The sequence below is a fragment of the Psammomys obesus genome, unplaced genomic scaffold (genome assembly GCF_907164565.1).
Source record: "Psammomys obesus unplaced genomic scaffold, mPsaObe1.curated_primary_1811, whole genome shotgun sequence".
Taxonomy (NCBI): Eukaryota; Metazoa; Chordata; class Mammalia; order Rodentia; family Muridae; genus Psammomys; species Psammomys obesus.
The window spans coordinates 25,677,578-25,704,489 of record NW_026592890.1 but is presented as its reverse complement, the minus strand read 5'-3'; the positions used below and the strand labels follow the sequence as shown (position 1 = coordinate 25,704,489).

Genomic DNA, 26,912 nt, shown 5'->3' with positions numbered 1-26,912 from the left:
AGGCAGAGGCAGGTGGGTTTCTGAGATTGAGGCTAGCCTGGTCTACATAGTGAGTTCCGGCAGAGCTAGGGAAGCTCTATCTCAAAAACAAACAAATAAAAATATATAATGCCTTCAACTTCAAATGAATGAGATTATAAATCCTGTTTACAATAACTTTTTGCAGGTCCCATAGCAGTACATGTTAATAAAGCAAAATAACCCGGTTTCTTAAAATGCTATTGTTATATCTTTGTATTGTTTTATTATCATAATCTGATTTGATTATGCACCTCCGATGCACCATTTTCTTTTTAAGATTTACCTTTATGTGTCTGAGTGTTTGCCTGCATGTGTGTCTGTACATCACATGTATGTGTTGCCCACAGAAAATAGAAGAGGCTGTCAGGTGCCCTGAAACCGGAGTTACAGACAGTTGTGAGCCACAATGTGGGTGCTGGGACTGAGCCTAGAGTCAGAGTGTTTGGCTGCTGAGCCGTCTTCCCAGCCCCAGGTGTATCGTTTTCTAATGGCCATACCCAACAATGGATTTTCATATTCACTAGGTCACTGTGCAGAAATGCCCACAGAAGTTCTGATGATGATTCATCTTCAGAAGAAGAAATGGAGTGGAGTGACAGTAGTTTGCTTTTTGCCAATCTCTCTATACCTCAGTTAGATGGAACTGCAGATGAAAATAGTGGTAAGAAAGTGAATCTGTTTATGTATTTGGTTAATTAGTGACTAAAAATGTTCGTGTGTGTGTTTGTGTGTGTGTGTGTGACATTACTGTGTTTTGTCTTTGAGTGACTAATTTAAATGACTATATATTGTGTTTTGTCTATAAGTGATACAACTATGTTTTGTCTTTGTTTTTAAGAAAAATGTAGCTGTGCAATTCTTTATTCTCAAGAGGGTAGGATTATTTGTGAGTTGCTTGGTTGAAGATCTGTAAACCTTAATCAGTTTATTATATTATTCAAGTAGCACAAGAAACTGAGAAATATGCTAACCATATTTCAGATAATAACAGGAAGGACATTATTTTATGAAAAAACTTAAATATGGTAGTATTTTCCTATATTTCTTAAAATTACAATAACATTTTTCTGATCAAAAGAATAAATGTTTAAAATAATGACTAATATTGTCTCTTGATTGTCTCCATTGTATAGTCTTAATAGGGCTAAACTTTTTGTCTGGTTACTGTTTCAGACATAGAAACTTAATATAATAACTTAATATATATATATATATATAACTTAATATAATTTCCTTAGGAAATTGATACTGTGAATGAGTAAATAAACTCTTTCTTTCTCTGATTCCAGACAATCCATTAAACAATGAAAATTCTAGAACCCACTCTTCTGTGATTGCAACAAGCAAGCTATCAGTAAGACCCTCCATCTTTCACAAAGATGCTGCTACTTTAGAACCCCCATCTTCTGCTAAGATTACCTTTCAGTGTAAACACACAAGTGCCCTTTCTTCCCATGTTTTAAACAAAGATGATTTAATTGAAGACCTTTCACAACCAAACAATACAGAAAGAGGTCGAGATAATTCAGTCACTTTTACAAATGAAAGTACTTACTCCATGAAATACTCTGGATCTTTAAGCAGTGCTGTTCATTCGGATAATTCTCATAAAGAGATTTGTAAGAAAGATAAATCCTTGCCAGTATCTTCCTGTGAAAGTAGTGTTTTTGATTATGAAGAAGATATTCCATCTGTTACAAGACAAGTACCAAGTAGAAAGTATGCAAACATGAGAAAGACTGAGAAGGATACCTCCTTCATACATGTGAACCGTCACACTAGTGAGAATACCTTGGGAAAAAACTCTTTCAACTTTGCTGACTTAAGTCATTCAAAAAATAAAGTGTCCTCTGAAGGAAATGAAAAGGGAAACAGTATATTTCCCTCTTCATTAACTGAAAGTTGTGACATGCTGTCGTGTTCAGGGGAGAATAGAACTGTGCTACATTCTCTCGATAGCATCACTGATGAGAGTGGACTAAATAAACTTAAAATCAGATATGAAGAATTCCAAGAGCATAAAATGGAAAAGCCAAGTCTCAGCCAGCAAGCAGCACATTATATGTTTTTTCCCAGTGTTGTTCTTTCTAATTGTCTCACTAGACCACAGAAACTATCTCCTGTCACATATAAACTACAACCTGGCAATAAATCTTCCCGCTTAAAATTTAACAAAAAGAAATTAATAGGTCTTCAGGAAAGTTCTACCAAAAGTAGTGATACTGGAACCACAAAAGACAGTTGTACTCATAATAATAATTACAGTAGTACTTCTGAGAAGGCCAGTGTATTGAGTAGTGAATTGATTAAAGCTACTCATGGGACATTTGAAAGTAAAACATCTACAGAAAATTTTATAGACTGTCATTTTGGAGATGGATCTTTAGAAACTGAACAGTCTTTTGGACTATATGGAAATAAATATACACTGAGAGCCAAACGCAAGGTGAATTATGAAACTGAAGACAGTGAGTCAAGTTTTGTAACACACAACTCAAAAATTAGCCTACCTCATCCCATAGAAATTGGTGAAAATCTAGATGGAACTCTCAAGTCCCGAAAACGAAGAAAAATGTCTAAAAAGCTGCCCCCTGTCATTATAAAGTATATTATTATTAATAGATTTAGAGGGAGAAAAAATATGCTTGTGAAGCTAGGTAAAATAGACTCTAAAGAAAAACAAGTAATTTTAACTGAGGAAAAAATGGAACTTTATAAGAAGCTTGCACCTTTGAAGGATTTTTGGCCAAAAGTTCCTGACTCCCCCGCAACCAAATATCCCATTTATCCACTAACACCAAAGAAGAGTCACAGAAGAAAGTCAAAACACAAATCTGCTAAGAAAAAACCTGGTAAGCAACAAAGAACAAATAGTGAAAATATTAAAAGAACTTTATCTTTCAGAAGGAAGCGGACACATGCTATTCTTTCTCCTCCCTCACCATCTTACATTGCTGAAACCGAAGACTGTGACTTGAATTATAGTGATGTTATGTCAAAGCTAGGTTTTCTTTCTGAGAGAAGCACAAGTCCTATCAACTCCTCTCCACCTCGCTGCTGGTCTCCCACAGACCCAAGAGCTGAAGAAATTATGGCTGCTGCAGAAAAGGAATCAATGCTTTTTAAGGGTCCTAGTGGGCATAGTACTAAGACTGTTAATCCTCGGATAGGAAGACCTGGTCGAGCAAGAGCACAGGTTAAGAAGACAAAAGCAAGACTTGCTAATCCCTCTGTAGTCACTAAAAAAAGAAACAAACGAAACCACACAAATAAACTTGTAGATGATGGAAAAAAGAAACCAAGAGCAAAGCAGAAACAAAGAGTGAATGAGAAAGGTACATCCAGAAAGCACGTAACACCTACGGATGAAAAGATAAAACCACACGCTGAGGCTGAGCTCACACTGAACCACCAGAGCATGTCTGAGACCACGAGTGGTTCTGGTGCTCAGACGCTTCCTAAACAGAAAGAGGTGTCACAGGCTGGCCCTGCTGTGGATCATCCACTTCCCACTTCCCAACCCACCGGGCTTAATATACAACAGCGGCTGTCTAACTGCTTTTCCTCTTTCTTAGAAAGCAAGAAGTCTTTGGATTTGCAGACATTCCCCAGTTCACGAGATGATTCACATTCTTCTGTTTATAGTTCTATAGGACCTGGAATCTCAAAAATTAATATTCAGAGATCTCATAATCAAAGTTCTATGTTTACTCGAAAGGAAACAACCTTGATTCAAAAAAGTATATTTGACCTTTCCAACCATTTGTCTCAGGTAGCACAGAGTACACAGATATCTTCAGGTATTATGTCTCCAAAGACAGAGGAGAGTTCAAATATACAGAAAAACTGTATGTCATCTATTGGAAAGTCAAATGAGTACCACAGTTCCCTAGAATCAAAGCCAGAACAGGTCTCTGCCCCTAATTTTTTGCACTGCAAAGACAGTCAGCAGCAGATTGTGTGTATGTCAGAACAGTCAAAACACAGTGAAATTTGTTCTCCAGGAAATGCAGCTTCTGAGGAAAGCCAGACACCTAATAGTTTTGTAACTTCTTTGAGAAGTCCCATCAAACAAATAGCATGGGAGCAGAAACAGAGGGGCTTTATTTTAGATATGTCAAATTTTAAGCCTGAAAAGGTAAAACAAAGATCACTGTCAGAAGCAATTTCACAAACCAAAGCACTGTCTCAATGTAAAAATCAAAATGTGTCACCACCTTCAGTATTTGGTGAAGGACAATCTGGGCTAGCTGTTCTAAAAGAATTGTTACAAAAAAGACAGCAGAAAGCACAAAGTACAAATGTCATACAAGACTCAGCTTCTAGTAATCAGCCAGATAAGAATATTTCTGTTTCTGTTGAGCATAAGAAAGCAAATAAACGAACACGACTGGCGACATCACCGAGAAAACCTCGAACTCCCAGAAGAACAAAACCTAAGGAACAAACCCCCAGACGTCTGAAAGTAGATCCTCTGAACCTACAGACGTCTGGCCACTTGGAGAACTCCCCTTCAGGTGATAGTCCCATCCTTTTCTCAGATCCAGGTTTTGAAAGTTGTTATTCGCTTGAAGATAGTCTGTCTCCTGAACATAATTATAATTTTGATATTAACACAATTGGTCAGACTGGATTTTGTAGCTTTTACTCTGGTAGTCAGTTTGTTCCAGCGGATCAGAATTTGCCTCAGAAGTTTCTAAGCGATGCTGTTCAGGATCTTTTCCCAGGACAAGCTATAGAAAAGAATGAACTTTTAAGTCATGACAAACAGAGTTGTAGCGAGGAAAAGCATCATGTCTCTGACTCAAGCCCATGGATTCGATCCAGTACTTTAAACCCTGAACTTTTTGAGAAATCATCTATGGATAACAATGAAAATCATCGACACAACCAGTGGAAAAATAGCTTTCATCCTCTGACATCTCATTCTAATTCAATAATGGAGTCTTTCTGTGTCCAGCAAGTAGAGAGTTGTCGAAATGAAAAATCCAGACTGAGTAGGAGTTCGGTGAGCAAAGAAGTGTTTCTCAGTCTCCCACAGACAAGCAGTTCAGACTGGGTTCAAGCTCATACCCGAAAAGAAATGGAGCAGTCTCTTGACACAGCTAACACCTCTTTTACTACCATCCTGTCCTCCCCTGATGGGGAACTTGTGGATGCAGCTTCTGAAGATTTAGAGCTGTATGTTTCAAGAAACAATGATGTGTTGACACCAACTCCTGATAGTTCACCAAGGTCTGCCAGTTCTCCCCTACAATCTAAAAATGGCAGCTTTCCTCCTCGGACCGCTCACATTCTGAAACCACTTATGTCCCCACCAAGTAGGGAAGAAATTGTGGCAACTTTGCTGGATCATGATCTTTCAGAAACTATTTATCAGGAACCATTTTGCAGCAATCCTTCTGATGTTCCAGAAAAGCCCAGGTAATCAGAATTAATTTTCCCCCTTGGCTCACTTTGAATAATTTTTATTTCTGTAACATTTCATAACTGATTGCTAGTTTTCTAGCTGTGATACTGCATTTTTAAGAACAATGAAGAAAATTATTTATAATTATACACTGAACATTCACAAACTCGAAAGCTGTACCTAGAGAAATTAAGTTGACGATTCTTAAACTCTAATTTACTAGTACTTAACTCCGTGTCATTAAGGATTTAGAGGAGCAAAGGCTCACGTTGACATGATGCAAAATTTAAAAGAACATCAAAATACCTAAATGTATTATAGGATGGGGTGGGAAGGGGGGACAGGATGAAAGATCTCTGTGTGTTTGTGTGTGTGAGAGAGACGGAGGGAGGGAGGGGGAGAGAGAGAGAAGCAAGTGGGGAGAGATAGAATTCATTGCTGGGAACTGAATCCAAGGACCTCACATCATAGGCAAATACTCTTCCCTGGGATAGACCCTCAATGACCTTTTTTTTTTTTTTTTTTTTTTTTAATGGAAGTTTTAATCATTAAGCTTTCTTAAATATTTTTATATACTGTGTGTGTGTGTGTGTGTTTGTGTGTGTGAACATGAGCATGTGCATTTTCACAAGTATGTAAGTCAGAGGACCCAATTCCTGCCTTTCACCTTGTGGGTCCCAGGGAATAAACTCAGGTCTAAAGTTTTTTGTTTTGTTTCTGATATATGTGTTCATCTGCTTTCATTCATTGTGAGAAATACTGGATACAACCCAGTTTATAAAGAAAAGAAATTTGATTGGACTCACAGTTCAGAGATTCCAGTCCACGATCAGCTTGGTCTAGGCAAGGCTGCACCTCAACTTGGACATGTCTGGCAGAACAGAACTGCTCACCTAATGGTTAGGACTGAAAAGAAGAGGCCAGTGCCTACATTCTAAAGACCTTTCACTAAATCCCACCTAAAGTTTCAGGCAACTCCCAAAATCCCAAGCCAGGGACTATGGACATTTGGGGACCACTCAAGACCCTAATGTTAACATTGAGCACAGATAGACTACTTTATGATTGTAAATGAATGTTAGTTTTTGGTGTTTCTATCATAAATCATTTCTCATTTGTTTCAGCATCTTTAGTCATATTAATAGTGCTGATTTTTTTTATAAGGTGTGAATAGAGTTTGGTTTCCCCTTATCATTTCTTTCATTCAGTATTTTCAGCAAGATAATAGAGCCATGCAGCAAAGAGTAAAGTGAGAATCATTGTTACTGCCTTATTTAGCAATGATTGAATAGTTCTGTAATATATGATGTAATCCAAGTGTTTGGGACTGTGGAGATAAATCAATTGGTAAAGTGCTTGAGGACATGAATCCAATCACCTGGACCCATGGTGGGTAGGTGGATGGGTGGTTTATTTGTTTGTTTTAAAAAATAACAAAAACAAAGCAGAAATGGTGGTATTGCAAATCTATAGAGATGAGTACCGGTAAACATAGAGGCTTGCTGACCAACCAGCCTATCCTAGTTGGTGACTTTCAAATCAGTGAGAGAGTATGACATGTGAGGAACAACATCCAAAAGCCTGTCCTCAGACCTCCACATTTACACGTACACACAGCTACACAGAAACTAAACTAGTCTATCTTTGAATTACTAATTATCCATGCAAACATACCAGCCCAAACATTGGTGGAATTAGGTGGTTCATTTTGTGTTTTGCCAGTTCCAAAGTTCTTACATTTACATCAAACTTAGGAACCTGAGAGAATGGATTTATAACAGTTTACCTCAGCTGTGTAGATGGAGATTTTGTTTAATACTGGACATTGAGCCCAAGGCCTCAAGGTATACCACTAGCAAGTATATGCTTTTTTTTTATATTAAAAGTTTTAATTTTAATATTGAGAGATCTCGTGCCCTCTTCTGGTGTACTGGCTCACATGCAGGCAGAATACTGTATAAATAGTAAATTAATAAGTAAATCTTTTTTAAAAAGATTTATTATTTATACAGTATTCCGCTTGCATGTGAGCCAGCAGGCCAGAAGAGGCACCAGATCTCATTATAGATGGTTGTGAGCCACAATGTCGTTGCTGGGACTTGAACTCAGGACCTCTGAAAGAGCAGACAGTGCTAACCACTGAGCCATCCCACAAGCCCAATAGTAAATCTTAAAATAAATACAAAGCCTTGTTTGAATTGACTGGCTTTGCTAAACTACTGTAGGTAATAGGAGATATAGAAAGAGGCTATGGAGAAATAAATGATAACTACTCCATTGTTTCTAATCTATGGATGTTCACAGTAGAACATTATTTAAAATTAACAGTAAGTGGCTGGAGAGATTGATGAACTACTGAAGTTCCTATTCCATAAGCATGGGGACCTGAGTTTAGATTCATAGCATTCTTGAGAAATCTGAGCATGATGGTTCTTGTCTATAACCCGAGCACCAGGGAGGCCAGACACGCAGATCTGTAGCTCATTTGCTATCCAGCTAATCAAAGTGGTAAGCTTACACTTGAATTTGAGTTACTGTCTCACATAAATAAGGTGGAGGGCAACTATGTCATCCTCTGGCCTCCACATACATTAACTCATCCATATGAAAACATACATCCAAATATACACAGAGATTGATAGGGATAGGGATTTTGGTGAGTTTGTGTCATAGGACACTAAATTTTTTTTTAATTTTTTTCTTTATTTTGAATTGGTGATTCTTTTTTAAAGAAATTAACTTTGTAAAGACCTGTGAAGAAAAGCATATTGAAGCTGAATATATAGAGTATTTTGTCTGTAATTGGGGTGAGTGGGGGGGGGGGGGAAGAAATTGTCATATTTGAGATACCAAAGGGGACCTAAATCTGTGAGATAGGAGCTTATTTTGGATAATTGTTTCTTGAGACAAAAATATTTGTTTTAAAAATATTTATAGGGAGATTGGTGGACGGCTCCTCATGGTAGAAAGTCGACTTCCAAACGACCTGGTCGAATTTGAAGGAGATTTTTCCTTGGAAGGACTTCGCCTATGGAAAACAGCCTTCTCAGCAATGACTCAGAATCCCAGACCAGGGTCTCCCCTTCGTAATGGCCAAGCAGTTGTCAATAAAGGATCAAGTAATAGCCATAAGATTGTAGAAGATAAAAAAATTGTAATTATGCCTTGCAAATATGCCCCAACTCGACAACTGGTTCAAGCGTGGCTTCAAGCCAAAGAAGAATATGAGCGTTCGAAGAAACTCCCTAAAACTGAGTTAACTGCAGCAATAAAATCTGCTGAAAACATCAGCCCCTCAGTTAATCCAGGTGACACACCTGCAGTGTCTCCACAAATGGATATATGCCCACATACACTCTCCACTACAGCACATACCAAGAAGGAAGTCAGTAAGTCTCAGATTGCTTTACAGACATCATCTACAGGATGTAATCAGACTGTAAATGCCACTCAGACACTGCTACCAGCTGCCTCTGCAACTGTTCCTGAGGAAGATGAAGATGATGATGATAATTGTTATGTTAGTTACAGCTCCCCTGATTCTCCAGGTATTCCACCTTGGCAACAAGCAACATCCCCAGATTTCAAAGCATTAAATGGAGATGATAGACACTCATCACCTGTAGAGGAGCTTTGTTCTCTAGCTGTTGAGAACTTCTTAAAGCCAATAAAAGATGGTATCCAAAAGAGCCCCTGCTGTGAACCTCAGGACTCTCAAGTGATCTCTCCAATTAGTGCTAGGGCAAGAACTGGGAAATATGATCCACTTTGCCTCCATAGTACACCAGTTATGCAGAGAAAATGTCTGGAAAAGCTTCCTGAAGCAACTGGCCTTAGCCCTTTATCAGTAGGTAAGTGTAGAAGTAGGGGAAAAGCAGCATACTCTTCAAAGGTAGAGATGGAATGTTAGACTACGGAATAAATGTCCTTGTCTTATAAATGAAATTGTAGCTCAGGAAATGAAAGATTATTATTAACTTGTCATGCTTTAGAAAGTCATCACATGGAAATATTTTCCTCTTTCTACTGCAAGTTCTGCTTCTACCTCCCTTGTAATGGTGGATTACAAGGAACCCTTAGGGAGTCTTCTTCTGAACTTGATTTTCACACTGGCTTTTTCACACGTACCTAAATCTCCACCTCCTTTTGATTTTGTTTTTCCCAGTTCTGGGTCTCAAACCCAGAGCCTATATATACACTCCTGTTGAGGTATATCTCTAGCCTATTTCCCACCTTTTAATATAGAAACAGACAAAAATTTCTATTGGACTTACATCTCAAGCCAAATTTCTCTACTTATTCAAAGCCAACTTTCTTTTAAGATTTCTCTAATAGCTCTGCTTATCTACTGTGTATTAATTTCTCAGCCTACTCTAACCTTAATTCTGCCTCAGTAATTACACTGCTCTAAAAAAAAAAAAAAGTTTTTCAATACCTTTCTTACAGCTAAAACCACTGGGTGCAGTTTAGCCTTCTAATCATGGCTTCTAAGCTGTCATTGGCCTGCTGTCTACAGCTTAGTTTCTGGAGCTCCTCTTGTCTTTATTTTTATTTCTTTCTAGTTGTTTTTCTTTAAATAGATCTTGCTATTCTTAGTTCTCATCTAAGTGTTGCAGTTTAAGTATTAAGCTTTCCTTGGCTTTTCTCCTAAATGATCAAATTCCTGTCCATGGGGTTAATACTAGTAATAAACAAATTTGTATTTCCAGTTGGGAATTTAGGCTCAGAATACTATCCTACTGACTATATGCCCATTTCTGCCTGATTGTTCAAAGGACCACAAAATTGATATTTTAAACCCTTAAGTCATGATCTTAATACCTGTATGCACTACCACCTTACCAACACACTCAGGCTCGTGTGCCCCATGGGTCATTTACAGGCACATCTAATCTTTAATCTTTCAGTTCTCTCTCTTTCCTTCCCTCTCTCCCTCCATCCCTCCCTCTCCCTCTCTCAGTGAATAATACCATCATCTCATCAGTCACCAGAGCTAGACAATATATTTGTAGCATCACCTGACTCCCTTCGTAATCACCCTGTAGTTTTCAATCCATTAACAATTTCTTTCATTTTATCTCTGCCACCACAGCCTTGTGTTGGCTCATTATCATGTCATGTCTGAGCTTCTGCTGGCTCTCCTGTACTCTTACTGCATGACAACCAGGAGAAATCATTTTTGTATACCTACTATGCATAGTTCAGTCCAAAGACACCAAGTCTTAACTAAATACAAATTCCCAATTAGTTCCTCACTCACACAGGTTTTGGCTTTAGGTGGCTTCAGTTACACAGTCCAAAAATATCAATTAGAAAACTGTAAATAAGTAATCCATGAGTTTTAAATCGTGTCATTTTCACTCTCTTGAAATCTGAACCATCTGTTTGTTCAGTATATCCATGCTATACACACTACCCTCTTGTTCATCACTGAGTAGGTGTCTCAGTAATCCAGTCAACTGCTGTAGAATTGGGATGCTTATGTTCATATAGTCATTATTTGACTTCATGACCCTAAAGCACAGAGGTAATGATGCTGATGACTCAGATGCCAAGGAGAAACAGGAAAATACTTCCTTTATGAAAAGGTGAAAAAAATGTTTGAGAAAGAGATCACATTCATATCTTATTATAGTATATTATTGTAATTCTGTTTCATTACTGTGTATTGTTAATCTTACTGTGCCTAATTTATAAATTAAAAGCTATTATTATACACAGTAATTGGGTATAGCAAAATAGTATCTATAGGATTCAGTACTATCCACAGTTATCTACTGTTCAGAGGTCTCAGAACATAGCCTTTACAGATAAGGAGAACCATGGTAATTTCACTTTTATGAATGTGTGGTGAATTTATGTTCTCTCTAGAACAGAGAAGAAACTTTATGTTGTTAAGGTTATTTTTACAAAACTGTGTTTGTTTCTCAGTTTCTCTTTTAACCTGGCTATTACACAAACAGACTCTTATATTTGTTTAATAATAAGCTTCAGAACACAATAACTGAACAGTTTATTGCTCTATTCTTAACCCTCTAAGCTAATTTGGTTTCCTTCCAGCGTACATCTCAGAGATACATAACACTTTGTAGCTTTCCTGTTCAGTGCCTTTTTTTGATATCTCTTTGACCTCCATGGCTGAATACCCTACTTCCTCTTCTCATTCCTCCTCCCATGGATGGCATTATTCTCTCCCCTGCTCAGTGATTGGCTGTAAGCTGCTTTATTGGCATGTCAGGGGACAATTGGGGAGCAGTGTTTATACAACATTGAGACACTCCTGTCTCAGAACAAGGCTTACAATCAGATGGGGGGGTTCAGAAATCAGCATTTGAATTACACAATAACCTTATGTCTACATTATGTTCTCCCTCCTCATCATAAATATGTGATAATTGAGTGAATAATCCCCAAGGATAATGACTAAGCTATAAAACTCAGTTTGAAAAGACGTAAAAGTGCGAAGTATTTTATGGAGATTAGAGATTGTAATTAAATTCATTTTTAATTGTGAAATCTGAAAAACTGTATAGAATAGTATTCACAAATGATATTTAAGTGTTTGAAATAACAAATTTTGTTTTACAAAACAGAAGCAGATGTACAAGTTGTAAATGAAATTTTCTTTCTACAGAACCGAAAACCCAGAAGTTCTGTAATAAGAAAGGAGGTGACACTGACAGTCTCAGGAGAGTACTCCTGACAACACAAGTGAAGGTAACTATGCTAAACATCCACAGGACCTCAGACAGTTCAAACTTGTGTCTGGACTTCATTTTTCCACTATTTTTTTGCATCATTATTTACACATCTTTGAAACAACAAGAAATTACATTTTTCTTTAGTTTTTTTAAATTGTTGGGATATAAAAGATTCTTATGTGTAAATACAAATATTACAGAGAAAGTGAATATGTAGCTAAAATGTGGATTATGAGGATACACATACATTAACTGCTAACTGGCTGAATCAAAATGGTCCAATCACAGCAGAGCCTAAATGAGTTCTTTTTCTTTTTTCTTCTTCTGTATTTCAAGACAGGGTTTCTCTGTAAAGCCCTGGCTATCCTGGAACTCACTCTGTAGACAAGCTAGCCTTGAACTCACAGAGATCCACCTGCTTCTGCCTCCCTAATGCGGGGGTTAAAGACATGTGCCACCACTGTCCAGCTAAATAAGTGATTTTTTATCTCACCAGAAACCTTTTTTTTCAACTATAACTTAATTTTTAATTTTTTTCACTATGTTACAAAGAAAGTGCATTATTTACTATTGAAATTGAGAAATTTTAACTGTCCTTATTCAAATACTAAAGATGTGATAGTACTTAATTGAGAAGAATAAGGTTATGTGAAAGAAATGCACTAGATATTGTCATTAGAAATAAATGATAGAACTCACTTCCAAATTAGCTACTTCTCATAAAAAATCATTACATATAAGATATAGTTTAGTATTTGTTGAGATTATACTACACACTTTCATCTATAAGATTTTAATTATGACCTATTGATATTAAAAACAATTAACAGTAAATTGTAAACATAAATCAACATGTTAGAGGAAATGTTTACTGTACTTAAATAGCAGAAAAGGTACTTTTATAAAGAGAGAACTGGATATACTGGCTGACATATAATCCCAGCACTGGGGAGTCAGACAGAGAGAGGGATCACCATGAGTACTAGGAATATAGAGTGAGGCACGTCTAAAAAAGGAAGAAGGGGGCAGGAGAGAAAGGGAGGGAGAAGAGTAGCTGAAGAGCAAGTGTCTGTTGTAAATGCTTGAAGGATGTTTTCCCTATGTGCAGCACTGATAAGGTGGACATACAGACTTTCATGCCATGGACAGACTTCAGCCATGCGGTTGTAAATATATGAATTACTCAGTCTTTCTCTCAGGAAAGGTCAAGATAAATATCCTTGTAGTGTAAGTGTCAGCTAACTACTGCTCTTAGTGTTTGGGGCTTGTAAACTCAAATGTCAGCACATGGCTGGTGTCATACTTCTGCAGTTCTTAAAGTAAAATAAATGTTAAAAACTTTTTTCTTAAATTTAAAGAGAACCCTTATGTTTTATCATATTTATTATTTATTACTAAGTGAATAAAATATTGTCTAAGTGAGAATAATAAAAAGAAAGAATGTCTGCTCATGGTTTTTTTTGGGGGGGGATCTTTTTTTTTTTTTTTTTAATAGAATCAGTTTTCAGCAGTAAATACTCCGAAGAAAGAAGCCTCTCAGATTGATGGACCATCCTTAAACAATACCTACGGTTTCAAAGTCAGCATACAGAACTTACAAGAGGCAAAGGCTTTACATGAGGTAAAACTGCGACATTAAGGTTGCGCACACTGTGCTTAACTATCAGGATTTGTCCATAGGACAAGTATGAGAATTTCATAACCAGGAAAGGATATGAATGAATAATAATTTTCTTCATTGATCTTCATTTTGTTGTTTTGTGTAAAATAGAAAAAAGTGTAAATATTGATCAGTTGCTGAGACTGATTTATAATTTCACAACCAATGCAAAATTAATAACTAAAATTTAGTTATTTAAATTTTATTAAATTAGAAAGTTAAATTAGAAAATATTTGGATATCTTAGAATTTTATATTTTTGTTTTGTTTTTGCTTTTTTGATTTCTTTTTTTATTATTTATGACAGTTTGTTCAATTTGTATCCCAGCTGTGGCTCCCTCCCTCGTCTCCTTCCAATCCCACCCTCCCTCCCTCTTCTCTCCTTATGACCCTCCCCTAGTCCACTGATGGGGCTGTCCTCCTCCCCATCTGTTTGACCTTAGCCTATCAGGTCTCATCAGGACTGGCTGCATCAGGACTGGCAAGGCTGCACCCCCCCAGGCAGAGGTAATCAGAGAGCCTGTCACTGAGTTCATGCCAGAGAAAGCCCCTGCTCCCCTTACTAGGGAACATGCTTGGAGACTGAGCTGCTATGGGCTACATCTGAGCTGGGGTTTTAGGTCCTCTCCATGCATTGTCCTTGGTTGGAGTATCAGTCTCTGTAGGGCTCCCACGGCTCAGTTATTTGGCTCTGTTGGTCTCCTTGTGGAGCTCCTGTACCCTCCAGGTCTTTCTGTCTCCCCCTTCTTTCCTAAGATTCCCTGCACTCTGCTCAAAATTTGGCTATGAGTCTCAGCCTCTGCTTCGATAACCTCGATCAGTAGAGTCTTTCAGAGGCCCTTTGTGGTAGGCTCCTGTCCTGTTCCCTATCTTCTCCTTCCAATGTCTATCTCATTTGTCCTTCTGACTGAGGATTGAGTATCTTCCATAGGGTCTTCCTTCTTGTTTAGCTTCTTTAGGAGTATAGATTTTAGTATGTTTATATTATATTATATGTCTAATATCCACTTATGAGTGAATATATACCCTGTGCATCTTTCTGCTTCTGGGTTACCTCACTCAGAATGATCATTTCTAGTTCCTGCCACTTGCCTGCATATTTCATGATTTCTGGAAAATAGATTTTTAAAATCTGCTTTAAAAATGTGATTGTTCTGAAGTGTTGTGTCATATTTCAATTGTGGTTTTTATTTTCTGTTTGGTTGTCTTTGTAGATTAGTTTTCTATAAAAGAGAAGAAAATGATGATTTACAGAGACTACACAGAGTACTTGCCTTTTACATTACAAACCATATATGCTGAAGACTAGGACACTTTCTTACCAAAATATAAATTAGTTGCAGTATGGATTGGAAACTGAAAGCACATACCTAACTGATAGGCACATACCTAACATAAATATATATCAAGTGGTTTATTAAGGCAAAATTGCTAGACCTTAGCAAAAAGACTTTTTTAAGAAATTCATTTATTTGGACATACGTATGCTTATGTGTGTGTGTCTGTCTGTTTTGGTGTTAGTATGTGCAGACTCCCACAGAGTCCAGAAAAGGACATGAGATCCCATTGAGCTGAGTTACTAGTGTTTTCAGGATGCCGAGGATATTATGTGGATGCTAAGGTCTGAACTCCGGTGCTCATCATTGTGCAGCAAGCTCTATTAACCACTGAGCTATCTGTATAGCCTGTAGAAAACCTTGTTACTTTTGGTTATTTTCTTTTTATTTAAAAAACATAATTTTAATTGTTATATGCATGTTCTGCACAGCCAACTTTTAGAATTGTGTAACACTTTAAAGTTAAAATTAGTCAATGATATGGTACTGATTGTTGGCAAACCAAATTTTTTGAAATGTTTTATTTTTCTGTGTAGCTCTGGCTGTCCTGACACACCCTCTATACACCAGGCTAACCTGGAACTCACAGAGATCCACCTGCCTCTGCCTCAGCCTCTGCTAGGGTTAAAGACATGCACCACCATGCTTCAGGACAAATTTTTAGTCCCTGCCCAGTGGTCAAAACAGAAAATGAACCTTCTACTGTATATTTGCTCTTGGAAACGTTGTTCATTATACTTCCATTATCTTCCTTCTGCTGTCAGTTCTCAGTACAAAAAGAAGGAATGTTGTTCCATTTCCTCACCTCCCTCTCTCTCCCTATCCAGCTCACTCTTTACTGTTTGCTTTAAACCACACCCTTCACAGCAGCAGTGAATTTTAAATCTCCAGAAGAAAGTCAAAACTTACATGTGAAATTTCTAATAACGAAATTAGTCTTGAAGAATATTTTGACCTAAAATTGTCTTTACAAGTCTTCTCTCTACCCCTTTATACTTGTTCATCTTTCCTAATTAAATTGGTTCTTTTGTTTTATATAGCTTTAGGAGAGAGGTTTTCCACTTACAATTTTGTGTTCACTAAGTTGATGTATCTTACTTACTAACAATAACTCCTATAGGGTGTGCATTTCCAAGTCAAAATTCTGGTTGTGGGGATGCTTGGGAGATTGCTCAGCCACTAAAATGCTTGCTGATCCAGAGCCCCAACACCCACCTGTAAGTCTCAGTGTGGCAGTATCTGCAGTATAGGATCCCTGAACCCGGAAGTAAGGAAAGGAGAACCCCTGGCATTCCGAGGCCATCCAGTCTTGTAAGTGAATGAGCTCGAAGTCAGCAGGAAACCCTATCTCAAAAAAGAAGATGGACTACAAGGGAGAAAGATACCCAACATCTACTTCTAACATACACAAGTGAACACCCTCTACACAGACACACACAAGGTTCCTAGACTATGAATATACAATTTAGTAGTATTTAGAGTTTCTTGCTGAATGTGTATGAGACTGTAGGCTTGATCCCTGGTAAATGAAAATAAGTATAATCTTTCCCCTAGCTCACAACTTTACTCTGTGTGTGTGTGTGTATGTGTTTTTAAAAAAAAACCTGCAATATGTAGTTCAGAGGAATGTGATTTTGATTACTTTATTATTTTTTGTGCCTTCCTCATATACATAATTAGTATTTTTCGTTTTACAGGTATGTATTAAAATCTTAATCAGGACAAAAAAATAAACTTGTTGAAGTAAGCCTCTATCCCACACCAGGCTGGCAGTTTCCTTCCCCAGAAGCCCTGACTACTTTTACATTTTCATGCCTCTTTAGAAATTTCCTGTGCATGTGCTTGCATTTTTACATATATGAGGGACTATATCCAGTAGCTCCAGTATGTTATAGTAATGTCTCCATATTAAGATACATGATTTTTATGGCACTAACTTCTTTACTAAACTTCCATCTAAATATTCAGGTTATTTCCTACTCTAGCTCTCAAGTGAACTTCTACTTACATTTGATTAAATGAATGAGTTTACAACATAACTTCTCAGGAGTAGAACTGCTTGGTTAAAGGATATGTGCATTTTACATTAAAATAAATATTCCTAAATGGTACTTCAAAAAGATTTGCCAAGTTCTACCTGTGACTAATGGAAGTTGTACACTTACATTCTTCATTAGCTTGCGTGGATTATAACTACAAATCCGTTGCTAACTTATATGATCTGAGTAATTATGAGGAGACTATAAATAGTCTTTATTTTCCAATTACAGCTGTATGCATATGGTAGCATATACCATGTAATTATGAATCCTGGCCAAATTTTGTTTTCTGTACTATGTTGATTTATTATAATGTATTTTTACTTTTTTTTTTTAGAGGCAGAATATTGTTGTGTTTCCCAGGCTGGATTTGAGCTTGTGAGCTACAGCCTCCTGAGTGGTTAGGATTACAGGGGTGCTCTATTGTGCCTGTTTTTGTCTCAATTTTAAAAGGAAACTAAGAATTGCAATTGAGAGGTTTTTATTAACAAATATTAAGTGTGAAAACGATTTACTATGTGTTGAATGCCAGTGAAAGTGTACATTAGTCCAATGAAATGACTTAGTATTTGTTGCATCCATAACAGTTCTTTTAATTTTTTTAAGGTAAAATTAAAACTTAAAAAAATTTAACTCACAAATAAATAAAGTATAATTAATAAAAAATTTAAAAAAAAGAAGGGAATAGTGGTCACAATTAAAAGTGAAATATGTATACGCAAAAAAAAATTAACTCATGTGCAAAGGTCTAAATTTAGGTAATCGTTAGATAATAGCAGGTTAGTATGAACTTTCAACTAAAAAAACTTTCTGTTTTTAGTTTAAAGGTATCTCTCTGATGTAATTGACTGTGAAATGTAACAAACTGGTTTGAATGTGGATAAGCAGCTTAACTAATCATTCTCTCAAACAGAGATTAAGAAACAAATACTAAAAGTGTTGCCATTGAGAAGTGACAGCCCGAGCATTTTTTGAAATAGGAACATGAGTTAATCTAAGTTTAGAAGCAAAATCTTAGGTTTAATAAACTTATGGGCCATTAAATTGTGACTTTGTCTTTTTATTTTATTTCTATTTTAATTTTGGTTTTTTGAAACAGGGTTTCTTTGTGTAAGAGCCCTGGCTGTCCTGGAACTTGCTCTGTACACCAGGCTGGCCTCGAACTCACAAGAGACCCACCTGCCTCTGCCTCCAGAAGGGTAAGATTAATGGCATACATTACCAACACCACCCAGCCAAATTAATTAATTTATTTTCTTCTTATTTTTTAATGTTTGAGTGCTCTTACTGCGTGTCAGAAGAGGGCATCAGAACCCCTTTTATAGATGGTCATGAGCCACCATGTGGTCGCTGGCAGTTGAACTCAGGACCTCTGGAAGAGCAACCAGTGCTGCAGTCCACTGAGCCATCGCTCCAGCCCTGTGACTTTGTCTTTGATGTCCATATTTTCTATATTTTTACTTATTTGTCTTTCCTCAAGAGTTTTTGTTTGTTTGTTTGTTTGGTTGGTTGGTTGGTTTAGTTTGGTTTGGTTTTCAATACAGGGTTTCTGTGTGTAGCCTTGGTTGTCCTGGACTCTTTTTGTAGACCAGGCTGGCCTTGAACCCACAGAGATTCACTGCCTCTGTCTCCCACAGTGCTGGGGTTACAGGCATGCACTACCTCACCTAGCTAGTCCCCTCAGAGTCTTAGTGAAAAGTACTTCTTTGAATAATCATGAGACAAAACCCTTTAAGCATAATTTTTAATTTCCTTTGATAGGTACAAAATCTTACCTTAATCAGCGTGGAGTTACATGCTCGAACTAGAAGAGACTTACAGCCAGATCCTGAGTTTGACCCGATCTGTGCTCTGTTCTACTGCATTTCATCTGACACTCCACTCCCAGACACAGAAAAAACAGAACTCACGGGAGTGATAGTGATTGATAAAGACAAGACCGTCACCCATCAAGGTATCATTCATTTTTATTAATGATGTGCTTCTCTATTGAATTGGGTAGGAGAAAGACAGGTAGGGTCTCACATAGCTTGGATTGACTTGTACCACCTTTGTAGCTGATTTGAACTTTGATCCTCCTGCCTCTACTTCCTAAGTGCTAGGACTATAGGCATATTCCAGCCACCATGCATGGCTTAGACTGACTGTTAGCAAAATTTCTTTCTTGAAGAAAGCTGGAAGACTCCTTTCTAATGTTGGCTGAGGTTGGAGGAGGAAGCTCTACATAACTTCTTTCTTGATTTGTGATTCTACTTTAATTATTCCAAGCACAAGTAGACTGGAGGTGGGTAGATAGAGCTTGTGGGTTTTGTCCTCAGCACCACAGGTGAGGAAAAATCAGACAGCCCATGACACAAAGATCCTATTAAAATCTCTAACAAACACATGACTATTCACAGCAAATCGAAGTAATCATGTATTGTAAGCGTGGGTAAACATTCTTCATTATCTACAGATATTTTGGTGCTAATAGAGGATGTTTGCTTTAGAACATTGTTAACAACTGTACATTAATAGTTTGTGGGGTATCATATTTTCTAACTGTTTATATGTCTTCCAAAGTAAATGTACTTTTGGTTCAGAGGTTCTTCATATGCCATATATGCATTTTAGGAAATGCAGGTATTTCTCTGACCTTTTAAAGGTAACTCTTGCAAATTATTTGAGTTCCCTGAGGAAGATTTAATATAGAAGAAAGCCATTAAGAATCTGGTGTTTAATCATTGCCAATAGCAGCTAACAAGTCAATCACTGAATTCTCATGAATTTTTCATGAGAGTCAGTGTTGGTAGTTTGAAATTAACCATGGTGGGATGACTTTACATAATGGAAATGAAGAAGCATTCAGGATTTTTTTTCTTGAAGAGATGTTTATTAACCATTTTCTAGCATACATATGATTAAAATATTCTCTGCTAAGCAAAACTTTATCCTAGGAAAATAAAGAATATAGACAAAGCAATTTTCTTTGCAAATGATATGTTATTGCTTGGGAATAAATGAATATAAAACTTGGATTTTAGTTGTGTTACATGAGAAAAACCATTTAAGAAAATTATCTTAAATTTAATATTCTTTTACTCAAAAGTAAAAACTAATTACTTTTATGTAATATTACATGATAAAATGTTATTTAAAATAAACATTTTATTCCTTAGATATCAGATGTCAGACCCCGTTACTTATCAGATCTGGAATTACAGGACTAGAAGTTACCTATGCTGCTGATGAGAAGGCACTCTTTCAAGAAATCACAAATATAATAAAGAGGTATTATCTTATATTCTCTGATTTTCCACCATCCTTGTTCATTCTTTCTTGTTGAGGCAGATGACATAAGATATAAAAGGATGAGAATCATGTCTAGGACCCTTGGAAATATATAATCACCCTTACAAAGGGTATTGTGTTGAGGCTCCTGTCAGCATTCCTATTCCCATCATGGAAGGTATAGCAAAAGCAATGTTGTTTTTACAATTAAGGGAATAAAGAAAAATAATTGGTTCTAGCTTCACAGTTGGATTTTAAGATGATTTTCTATGGTTTTGAAGTAATGGGGATTTGTACAAAAATTTAGTTGTGTTATTCATTTAAATAAGTTTCTACCTTGGAAGATAGCTACCTTTTCAGTAATATTTTGAATTTATTTGTTTTATTCTTTTTTACTTTAATAGTTGATCTTCATTGAAAGTCTTGTGAGAGTTTATGGAAATTATTTTAAACAAAATTATTTTAATTTAAAGATACAGTAAGAATAATATCTCATTCTTTCATCCCATTTGTAAGTAATTACTCAACGCAGACTTTGGTGTCATCTAGTACTGTATTTCTGTCTTAAGCACTTTACATAGCTCTGTAATCTTAATTGTCTGCATCTGAAAAATTAGTAACTCATAAAATATGTTAATGCACATAAAACTAATATCTTAGTGTCTATTAGTCACATAGTATTTATCTGTGTGATGGAATCCTATATAAAAATCAGTGAGAATAAACCAGGCATGATGGCTTACTCCTGTAAACCCAGCACTGGGTAGGTGAAAGTGGGAGGATTGGAAGTTTGAAACTAGTCTGAGCTACATAGTAAGACTCTTCGTCTCAAAAATAACAAGGGGCTAAAAATATAGATCAGTAATAGAGTACTTGCCTAGCATGTATATAGCTAGTTATGATAATAGTAAGTTACATATACAAGTAAATAATACAAGTGAAACATATAGACACAAAAAAGCTTATTAAAGTGGTTTTAAGGGTTTTTTTTTAATAGAGCTACTGTAGGTTTTATTCTCAAAACATAACTATAATCAGTTTCTCTCTTCCTATAGTTTTCCCTTTGAAAACTTGTGCTCTTGTGCTGTGACCAGTAATATTTTCATGACAGTCACCACATAGATGGGCCTAAAAGGAGCCACAAAGTAACTCCTGAATTTGATGTAGGTTGTCAGCTCAGCTTCCCACAACGACTCTATAATGACAAAAAGTGCCCTTTCTCTGAGGTTCTCAAGCTTACTTTCCTTCATTAATTTCACTCTTAATATTTTAATCTATGACTCAACTGAATTGCCATTCTTTTCAGAACACAAGCCTGTCATTTCTTAAGCATTACTTTGTGTGAGAACCAAGGCAACACTAAAATCACTAGGAATGTTTTTTAATTATTTTCTTTCTCAGCATGAACACTATTTAAAGACTGGATAGGTTAAGAAAGATAAAAATGACTCTTCAGTGATCTGGATGACCTTTATCCTAATCACACCCACACGTGTCTCACACTTCACCCTTTCTCATCCACATCATATTCTCAGTCATGCCCTCACTCCAGGAGTAATTGTCTCTCACCCCAGCCTCTTTGCCAAAAAACGTGGAAAAAATACAGTCTCAGTAAAATTAAGCTCATTTTAGAAAATAGATTAGCTCCTATAATCACCTATTCCAAGTTATTTTACAGCAATCATTCTATAGGTACCACTGATGCATCCCTTCGCATTATAGAATGGCCACTATGGAATAGAGATTTTGATTTTTGTCCCCTCCACCATGAGAACAATGGTTCTTCTGGGCAAAGGTACAAATGTTGTAATGTTGTGTGCTCTGATGTTTTGTTTTTCTTCTCTAGATATGACCCTGATATTCTGCTAGGGTATGAGATTCAGATGCATTCCTGGGGCTACCTCTTACAGAGGGCTGCTGCTCTAAGTGTGGACTTATGTCAGATGATCTCTCGAGTGCCAGGTATGTAGAATTGTAAATGTTTGTTACAGCTACAGAGGCGTTATAAAGTAAATAACAAAATTAAAGAAAAGAAACGCTGTTATTCTGGCTCAGTTTTTATACTAAGTTGTGGTAAATTCTAGACATAATTCAGTATAGAAAAGGTTAAACCAAAAGAAAAGAATCTGCATTCTCACTGCTGTATATGATGTTTTATATATTGGGGTCCTCGTACTTTCATCACGTTTTCATATATAAATCTTTTTATATCGAAGTATACCATCTACTCCATCTTTCTTCCTTCATCAAGTATCTTAGAGCCATTCTTGCATATTATGGGATGTCTTCATGGTTGTGGTAAAGCTGCCTGACATTTCCTTGGCTTCATAAGCCATACTTTTATTGTTTTTGTTTTATTTCATTTTATGTTTTTGCTCATTATATGGGTAGGAAATGAAAAGAAGGGCCAAAAAGCATTAATAATTAAAAATTAATAGTTAACTAGTTGGTCTTTGATTTTTATTTGAGTGCAAGTATAAAAAGTAGCATGAATCTTGATGGCAGTTGCCAACCGTTTTGATGCTGAGTTTAGAGAGAAGGACTTATAATGTTTATTTCAAAATTACTTGTAATTTATGAATCATTTTTGTTTCCTGTACAACTACAAAATTTTTATCACCCATATTTTATTTTTAGTTTTAGTTTTTTTCTTTTTAAAGTTCATTTTATTTGCAATTTTCAATTTTTTAATTTTAATTAAAATCTAATTACATCATACCCCCTTCCCTTTTCTCACTCTATATCCTCCCTTGTCCCCTCTTTCTAACACCTCCACCCCAAATCCCTCTCAAACTGGTGGCCTCTTTTCCTTTCTCACAATATATATGAATACATCAGTATATAAATACAACCTACTGCGTTACTTTGGTGTTCCTTGTGTGTATATGATTTCAGGACTTGGTGTTGAATACTGACTAGGACTTTTATCCCTGGGAGAAACTAATTCTCCTTCTCTCAGCAGTCATTAGTTGCCTGTATAAGTACAAAATTTTTAAAATTTGTTTTGGCTCCCACAGCTTTTGGGAGAGTTTTCCAAATGTTCAGGAGAGGTAGCCCTCGGGTGTACTTATTAATTATATTTAATTGACTGTAAGAGATAAGGATCAAAAGAATGGAAGTGTGTGTCCTAGGTTACAGGTATAGCAGTCCTGTAATTGCAGCAGTGGTTTGTCTGTCTGAAGTGCTTGAGGTTTTGAGTTTGGTCCCCAGGACCAAAGAGGAGGAGGGAGGCATGGAGGGAGAAAAGAAAAAGAAAAGAGTAGGGAGGAGGGAAGGAAGAAGAGCTGGTGTCCTTTCAGAATCATTGTTAAGTCAGCAGAGTACGAGAGAAAGGTTTGTGGTTGGTGAGGTGGCATAGTGGTGTAATGCACAGATTCTGAAGGAAAGACTCGCTGGGTCCAGGTGCTGGCTGTGCGCCTGTCTTCCCTGTCTAATATGTACTTAGGTCCAAGCCTCAGTTTATTCATCTGCAAAGTGGAGGTACAAATAGAACTTTCAAGGTGACAGCAGTTGTGCCTGGAAACAGTAAACACTGTGTAAATGTTGTTGCTAACTTAGTAAAACACTGAATTTTTGAACATTATCTCTTTAGCATAAAGAAAGAGAGTTGTGTGGGTGAGTGTACATGCCTTCAAGGTGAAGAGTTCCTTGTTTAGCTAATACAAAATGAAACTTAGAGTGGGTGTGCTGAAGTAAAGGAAGCAGTGTTGGTAAAGTCCTAGAATGTGACAGATGTATAAGAGGCAATATATATTTTAAACAGTTTAGGACCTTTAGTCAATAACATTCACTAAATCTGTTATTAGTTTTCTCACTAAAATCATCACCCACGAAACTAGACTCAGTTCCCTTTGTTCTAAGGAACTCTCACGGTTTCTCATTAAACAGTTAAGAGAACGTTCCTCCTGAGTAGCTCAGACTTTTAGAGAATTATGCAGATTAAGAACTGTTAGTTGGGGCTGGGCCGACGCTTAGTGAGTAAGATGCTTCCTGCAGAGCATGAGGACCTCCGTTGCATCCCCAGCGCCCAAGCAAAAGCTAGGTGTGGTGGTCAGCACCTGCTGTCTCAGCTCTGGGAGACAAGGCGGGAGAGTCCCTGGGGTTTACCAACAGGCTAGCCTCCATAAGTCAGTCAGTACTAGGTTCAGTAAGAGCATGTCTCAAAAAATAAGGTGGAGGGCAATTGAGAGACACCTGATGTCAACCCCTGACTTCCATGTGCAGGCACACATACACACCCCCTATACAAGCTGTCTGGTCTTTGTTTGTTTGTTTGTTTTTCAAAAAAAAAAAAAATAGTTTTTCAATGGACCTGTGGTCTGGTTTTGTTTAGGGTAGGGTCTTACTGTACTTTAAGATGACCTTGAACTTCCTTCTGTCTTTTGTATACAGAGATTACACCTGGACAGCAATGGACATTTTTCATGCCAAAGGAAAACAAACAAAAATGATGTAGCATTGGGTATTAATAAAAGTAGCAGTAGAAATTGCTAAATTAAAAGGAGAGTTATTGTTTAAATATACATAGCGCTGGCAGATCTCTAATGGCACTCAGTTCAGGATGTTACAGGAGTTGGAGGTCATGCTGGCTAAGGAGCCTCTGGGGGAAGAGGGATAAAATGGCAAATTTCAAAGAATATAGTTTGTAGTTTTAGGTTTCCTGAACTACCAGTGTTTTTAGGCTTTGCTGGATGGAATAAAAGTTGCTGCAGGCAAATAAATGGAATAAAGGTCTATTGGACAGTGGCTGCACCATTTGAGTTCAGATTAAAATTCAGAATGTATATGGACACCAGTATGCCTGGACACATGAGGAATTTTATGATTTATCCAAAATCAAGACATTGATTTTCAGTTCATCACCAATAGAACCTGACTTATCCATAGCTGGAATTCAGCCATTGCCTTCTATTTCAATTACACCTCATTCACCATCATCTCCTGTTGCTTCTGTGCTTCTTGATATGGCCAGCAGCCATTTCCTCTATTTCTGGCCATCCTAATATGCAGTGAAGAACCCTATCCTTGTATGATGTCCTTGATTTTCTCATCAAACCCATGAGTTTAGTTCAAAACAGTATTCACTGGTTTCTTAGTTGTTTTGGTTTGGTTTGCTTTTGGTTCTCTGGTAGTCTTGGCTGCGCTGGACTCACTTTGTACATCAGGCTGGTCTCAAACTCAGCAATCTGCCTGCCTCCCTGAGTGCCGGGATTAAAGGTGTACACCACCACATCCAGCTTTACTGATTTCAAAAGAAGTTGTTTTTGCCTTGACACCTTCGCAAATTAGAGAGATAAGCATATCAAGGGGTTTTTTTGGTTTTGGTATTGGTATTGGTTTTGGGGTTTTTTGTTTGTTTGTTTGTTTGTTTTTTTGTCAAATGGCTAAAGAGATTATAGTGTACAAATTCAGCTGTGTCTTTTGGAGACACCCCGTTGTCCTCAAGAACATAACTAGCCTTGCTGTCTACTTAAAGGTACATGGGGAACTCCTTTGCCTGGCTGCACCATCATCTGAAATGGGGCTGACCAGAAGCTCCCTGGCACCCTATGAATATTACATTTTTTAGTGAGGTTGCATCAAATTTCCAGATCAGATTTCTTGGGCATCTGAAATTGGAAAGAATTCCTTCATGTCTGTGTGTCTTATATGACCACTCATATCAGCCTTGCTATTACTGCGATTAAAAATGAAAGGGAATAGAAACCCTGATCATTCTAGACCACTAGTTAAAGAAGGACGTGCTGTGCAAATGATAGTGAACTTGTTAAAGTAGGCTTCACGTATCCTGGAATGATCCAAAATGAGGCTGATGCTCTCACGCCATACAGTGACTCATATACCTCTGATTTGGTGTTGCCCTTTTCATTCAACAAATGAGAAGCCCACAGATAGGATTTGTTCTGTTGGTGACAGAAAGTCTGATGTTGGATGGGCTTGTCATAGAAATTCTCAGTGATTGTTCAGAGGCAGATAAGACCAAATTCCAAGAGGTCCCACAAGACTGAAGAAAGAAGCTGTGAAAGTGTCCACCCAGCCCTGTACAGAAATAGAAAGATCAAGTGTCTGTACCAGTGCCACAAACAAGGGGGGGACCGTTGTTGAGCTAACAGTGGAAGGCTCTTGAAAAGGAAGAAAAGGAAGGTCCTCTTGCCAAAGAGAAATCATCTTTCTGTAGGGAGCACAAAGTAATCCACAGAAGGAGTTCTCGTCGTCTGTAAGGGTGGCCGGTGGTTACTCCTGCTGCTGTCCCACCGTCATTAACAGGCTACTCAGTACCATTCTACCACAGGCCAATGTCATCAGATTTGCCAGGAGAACAAAGAGGAAATTATAGTAATAATGAAGTGCAGCTTGGAATGTCTGAGACTGTACAGTGTATACAAAATAAAAACATAATTTGTATTTATGGAATGGAAAAGAACTTAATTTCAAGAAAAGAGTGACTACCTTAGTACTGCTAATGCCTTCCTG

At 37.1% G+C, this 26,912-nt stretch overlaps 1 protein-coding gene and 1 pseudogene across 5 annotated transcripts in view; both read left to right on the top strand.

Moving 5' to 3' along the window:
- Positions 1–26,912, top strand: part of Rev3l (REV3 like, DNA directed polymerase zeta catalytic subunit) — a 135,692-nt gene that overhangs the window by 76,930 nt on the left and 31,850 nt on the right. For all 5 annotated transcript variants that reach the window (XM_055615881.1, XM_055615880.1, XM_055615883.1 and 2 more), the window contains exons 12-19: positions 546–682; positions 1,311–5,445; positions 8,369–9,282; positions 12,066–12,148; positions 13,628–13,753; positions 18,930–19,122; positions 20,327–20,438; positions 22,285–22,400. In XM_055615881.1, coding sequence (XP_055471856.1) covers positions 546–682; positions 1,311–5,445; positions 8,369–9,282; positions 12,066–12,148; positions 13,628–13,753; positions 18,930–19,122; positions 20,327–20,438; positions 22,285–22,400 — 5,816 coding nt within the window. The remainder of the gene's footprint in view (positions 1–545; positions 683–1,310; positions 5,446–8,368; positions 9,283–12,065; positions 12,149–13,627; positions 13,754–18,929; positions 19,123–20,326; positions 20,439–22,284; positions 22,401–26,912) is intronic.
- On the top strand, positions 24,438–26,214 carry LOC129683231 (E3 SUMO-protein ligase PIAS2-like; annotated as a pseudogene).